The following is a 6,000-nucleotide window of genomic DNA, read 5'->3' on the forward strand; positions in this document are numbered from 1 at the left end:
TATATTGAGTTTGTGTGTGTGTTTTTGATCAAATACAAGGGGGTGGGAGAGTGTGTTCGTGTGTTTACGTACATATATTGTATATGGGGAAATAGTTGTGAGAGATGTTCCAAATATTAGTATACGACATTTGAACTTGCCTCAAATATTAACGTAAGATTTCTACATATTCTAAACAATTGTGTGCATGTATAGTAGTAGTAGTGTTATTATAGATGACGTGGAAGTAATTTTGGGACGTTTTGATTCGAAGACATGATCCAAAATGAAGAGGATAACAATAAGGATTAAATTAATATGCGTATGATCATAAAAGTTCACATCTTTTGTGTAAATGTTTCTTCCTAATTTACACTATTCCCTCTTTCTTATCGGTGAACAAATAACAACTGCTCGAACCTACCTAGGTATACATGAAATCCATGGAAATTTACATAATTTTGTCTGGAATGCGTGCATATGTTTACAAAAAAACTATTTTCACTCTTAACTGTACGACACTTCTGTAAGACAATATTGTCCCGAACATTTGGTATTATTTATAATTTTATTCTATTGGCGTAGAATGAAACTTCCTTTTTTTCTTTTTCAACGAAGCCCCAAGGCTATCTATCCTTAGAGGAAAAGTCTCTTCCTTATAGAATATTAATTAAATGATCCTCCAGGCTTCCTTCACTGCAAACTTTCAAAACAGAGTGCGTTATTTGTTTGAGTTTTAAGTCCACTTTGTGCACAGATAGGCTAATCTGAACTGGTCCTAGAGTTTAAGGTGGGATCCGAACCACTATGTGCCTTTACCGGGTGACGAACCCGGAACCTCTTGATTGCAATTCGACAACGTTTTCACTAATCCATCAGGAAAGCACCGTTAATGTCAAGGTTTGAGAAGTGTATTATATGCACATATAGAAATAATCTGGACTTTATAGTCGAAACGAACCACTGAAATGCCCCTCGCTCCATGATCGTACCGGGTGATGGGAGTGGAGTAACAACGTGTAGCTACAGCGTTATGCACAAGAATCAAGACTGAGAGAGCTTACTGAGTTACAGCAGTGGGAAAATGATGCCAGCAAGAGCAGCAGCAGATGACAAATAAAAAAAAATTAATGACAAAACCGTACCAAAAGGCCAGTTAAGATGTAAATTGAAGCTGTATTTAACAAGTGAATTAGACTTGCTTTATCTATTAATGCATTCTGGACTGCATATGGCAGATAGCGAGGCTCTGGCGTCAGATTCACAGCCAGTAAAATCTTGTGGGGCTCGTGTTGTTATCCCTATGTATTGGTGATTGTCCCTCAAACCAGCTTATCTTACCACCATCCAAATTCTTCTTCGCGATTAGCCAAAAGGGGCAAAAAGTGAAGTAAAATAAACTAAATCAACCAGTCATTGTGATAACAAAAATTATTGATCACAAGTATAATTTCTCAACTTTTTATTGACTTCTTGACCTACTTGTTGATTTCTTTACTTTTCCTTAACTTTCATGCTTTTCTTGACTGGTAGTCACCCTGAGCAGGTTTGTTTTTGTTTCTAAAGTTCACTTTATGCACACGCAGGCTAATCAGGACTGGGCCTACTAGTGGGATTCGAAACACTATGTGCATCCACCGAGTATCAAACCCGCGACTCCTTAATTACAAGGCGACGACGTTACCACTAGGACATCGGGGAGGCAAAGAACAGCAGGTGTATAAATCAGGGGAATATAATGTAATGTGCTTTGCAGAGCGAGAATGAAATTTTATAAAGTTAATCTTCTATTTATGTTCTATCACGTTATGTGTTACGCTAACCACTCCTCCACAGATAGAGATCTGCTCCGTAAAGTTCCGTAGTTAATAGTTCATTTTTCTTCTTTTAGGAACTTCTTTCCCTCTTTCTTCGTTCGTACTACCTTCTTCTTCCTGCTTTTCTTCGTGGTGCACATGGTGGTTCGATACTGCATGCTGGTTCGGATTCCATTATAAACTATAGGCCCAGTTCCGATTAGCCTATCTTTGCATAACGTGAACTTAAAACAAACAGTATATTTTGATGCTCTTCCTTACAGCAGATATATATTACAAGCCATGTCGGTTGTTAAAGTTCTGTAGCGGTTATAGTTTCATCGTCGCTTAACGCTTACACATATATACACTGGCAGAGTGCCCAGGTTCGAGTCATGGGGGCCCACGAGAAGGGTAGAATATCTCTTGGAAGAAGGTAAACATACTTACTTCAACTTAGCTTCTTTCTTTTATTTGTAAGCTCTTTCTATTTTTCTGTAATTCTTTTCTTGTATCTTAGACCTAGAATCTGCTTTTTCTTGCTTGTTCTCTTTCCTGATGATAATTTTTGTGCCACTTTTCCATTCTCTAGTTTTCTCATTTACTCTCAAACTTCAAGAATAGCGTATTTAACAAGGCTAGTGCCTTGTAATCAAGGGGTTCCAGGTTTGATCCCCATTAAACTGTGGAGCTAGTCCCGACTAGCCCATCTGAGCATAAAGTGGATTTGAGACAGCTTTTACTTTTTATCCTTTACTCTCTCTCTCTCCCCCCTCTCTGTGTCTGTCTGTGTGTGTGTGTGTGGAGGGTGTGTGTGTGTGTGTGTGTGTGTGTGTGTGAGAGAGAGAGAGAGAGAGAGAGAGAGAGATCGTTTTACCTATCTCTCTGCTTGACTGTTACCCCTTTTATAATTTTTATTTATCTCTATTTAAATGATTGACCTGTAAATCTAAAGTAACTTGAATTCAATATATTCCACAATATTTTTACCCCCTTTATGAAAATTCCTACGGGCGCCTATGTCTAACCATAATTCAAGCCTCCCCGATGGCGCAGTGGTAGCGTCGTCGCCTTGTAATCAAGGGGTCCCGGGTTCGATACCCGGTGGAGGCACATAGTGGTTCGGATCCCACTTTAAACTGTAGGTCCAGTCCCGATTAGCCTTACTGTGCATAAAGTGGACTTAAAACACCAATTCAATCAATCAATCAAGTCTAACCATAATTCATCCCAGGGCCTCCCCCATGGTGAAGTAACGTCATGGTCTTGTAATCAAGGGGTCCAGGGTTCGATACCCGGTTGTAGGCATCAGGGACTACATAAATACTGTTAGGCGGTGAAGAAGGTGGCCCGAAAGGGTTCACGGGACGGAGGTCCCGATTTAGTTCGATACCCAGTAGGAGCACATAGTTGTTCTGTGCATAAAGTGGACTCAAACGAAATCTCAAAAACTCAGGCATCCTGATTAGCCAGAAGTGGAAGAAAAATACAAATACACAAACAGGAACTGTACTGTACGTACAAGAGTGGACAATTACAGTAAATAAAAAAGAAATCAGATCACATACAGTGGATCCGTTGAGATAACTCAGTTCGTTTCTGATTATCGTATGGCAGTGATCAGAGATGATAGGAATTGCATTGAAATTACCTTATTAGAGTTTTCCCGATTGCAAGCCTTCGATCATGTTTACCGTAAAGAGACCAATTTTTTATACTACGAATCACGTTATGAACGAGACGAGACGATGTAGTGGAAATCATTGTCGTTGTTTATTAGCGGACAGGAGTGCCCCAATTTCGCATCTGCAGCCTTGAAAAGATTCCCTGCATTCGGAGAAGTAAAACATTTCCGGAAGATCAAGAAGCGTTCCGCTGGGTGACCGGCGCTCGTCCATACTCCCCGAGGGCGTTGGCACAGCACCGTGTAGTAACGAGGTAGATGTTATTTGCCAGAGACTGTTACACTTCAAGGAAGGGGCTGAATACGCGAAGCCTCAACAGAGCGGCACGGAGAAAGTTGGTCGTCAGTTGGAGCGCTGAAGTTACGTGAGTCGGACGTGAGTTCCTTCGCGTTTGTCGAGCCATGCAGGAGCGCTCCCGAGGAGCGAGGTTCGAAGACGGGGGCCCGCGTTCCCTGTGGAAGTGACTTCGTGTGAATGAGTGCCGTGCGGTACACATGTGCGTGCGATTCAGAATGGTGGTGTTGCTGTGGTGTTCGGTTATGTTTCTTGTGACCGGTGCGGAGGGCAGCGGCGAGGTGATAGTCAAAGGATCGCAGGGTCAGCGTCGAATCTTTTCCGCGGTGGGAGGGGACCCCGGCGAGAAGAGCAAACCGGGGGGGCCCGGGGGTTCTTCCATAGCCTTCCTGGAGCGCTACGCGGCCACCATAAGAGACGCCGCGAACGGTCGGGACGGGGAATCTGGGGTGGACAAGACAGCGTCCGCGACCGCGTACCCGAGTCGCGACAATGCCACTTTGAGTACCGTTCTCACCGTGATCCCTTTACGAGGAAACCCCCAGACTTCAGCTGCGGAGAATAACGTGCACACGAACTTATCCAGTCGAAAAGTTGCCGATTCGCCTCACGTGCAGGGAATCTGGTGTCACGCAATACCCTCTCCGCCACGAGGACTTATATTATTCTCACTCTGGTAAGAACGAAGAACTCGGTTCATACAGTGATTACCCTGAAACACTGTACGATTCGCCAGCTTACATTTTCGCTTCCCAGGAAGGTGACGAATCCCACAACCGGGAGGTTGTTCACTATCCCGATATGCAAGACGAAGATTATTCCGGACCCTTGTATTCTACCGCCGAAGACGATTATTCTCAAGCTACGTACCCTGGCTATGTGCGCGTATACCACCCCGTTCCGTTCACGGTGATATCGTCTAATATGGACTATCGTCAGTACCCTAGGAAGAAGGTCTTGGCGGATTATCCTGGGGCATTATTCCATTCCGGCCGGAGCAGAAGACGTGCGGAAGGAGGGAGATCGTCAAATTGCAGTTGTTTCTCAGCATAAACCGTCCTCCGTTTTGCCTCAGCCACCGCCATTGGAAGCCAAGGTAAAGACAAATTTGAAGAAGAGCTATCGTCCGGTAAAACACGCCGTGCTTCCTAGCCAACGTAGATATCGCGTTCCGTCGCATGGAAGTGGTCACTACCAAAACTATCGTCCAGATCAAGAACCGGCATTTTATGTGATTGCGCCGACCTGGAACGGGGAAAATAGGAAGCATTCAGGTTTTAGAAGGCAGCCTCAAACTAATGACAAAACTCGCTTGTCGGGCCCATTGTATCGTTTCCAAGATTCGCATTCTTCTGACAGTGCACCTCGACCAATTATTTTCCCTCATGGCCATAGGCAAAAAACATTAATCGCCCGCCCAGGCTACAAACAAAGTCCTCCGCGATTTCTAAACCCAGTACCATCTTCTCCCCTCCTAGCATACACAACAGACCCTTATATTTCTAAAGGCGAAATTACTGAAATAATGCAGTATGGAAATATGAACTAGAACGGCTCAACAACTTCAGGAGCCACTCCCTCGGCAAGGATCCGCAAGTAATATCAACAGAACAAGTATTTCTAGCTGGTTTTAAACAGCACCAAACCACATACATGCCGCCAACGAATCTCGAATTGCCTCGGGCAACAATTAAAGCAAAAGACAAGCAACCTGGAGGAAACGCGCCAACCCATATCTTCTACAGCAAGGATGAAAGCGACTACATGCAAAGAAATAACCAAATGTTATCAAGACAGGACGGCCCCCAAACTAAAGGGAGCGCAGAAACTATGGAAACAAATTTTATCAAGAACATGACTAAACCATTTAACGAATACAAAGCGTTTGTAGTAACTAGTACAACTCCATCTACAACAACAGTTGTCGAAAGCTACACCGTCAAGTCAACCGAAGAAAGTGTGATTGCCACTAGTGAGGCACCAGAAACTGTTACATTATATAGTGATAGTGGGTCGACTAATATTGTTACATATAGACCTGTCTTAAAGAACGAGAAGAAACTATGTCGGAAGGAAATGCTAGTGACATTTTCCCTACAAATCCTCCAGCTCCACCCTTAAGCCGGCATAAAAAATGGCCTGCTCTGGATGACTTCTATGGCTACCCCCTATTGAACACATTGGTGAGAGAAGCTGCAACAGTCAAACCAGATGATTCTTTTGTTATTACAACGACGAACTCTCCT

General features: G+C 43.6%; 1 protein-coding gene across 1 annotated transcript in view; it reads left to right on the plus strand.

The window, feature by feature from the left end:
* Positions 1-4,676: 4,676 nt before the first annotated feature.
* The window catches only part of LOC145984447 (uncharacterized), a gene marked incomplete at its 5' end in the record, with an annotated part of 4,802 nt that continues 3,478 nt past the window's right edge, over positions 4,677-6,000 (plus strand). The window contains 2 exon segments of the mRNA XM_083118109.1: positions 4,677-5,295; positions 5,298-5,836. Coding sequence (XP_082974235.1) covers positions 4,677-5,295; positions 5,298-5,836 — 1,158 coding nt within the window.

The sequence above is a fragment of the Lepisma saccharinum genome, chromosome 2, assembly GCF_977018435.1.
Source record: "Lepisma saccharinum chromosome 2, izLepSacc3.1, whole genome shotgun sequence".
In the NCBI taxonomy this organism is placed as follows: Eukaryota; Metazoa; Arthropoda; class Insecta; order Zygentoma; family Lepismatidae; genus Lepisma; species Lepisma saccharinum.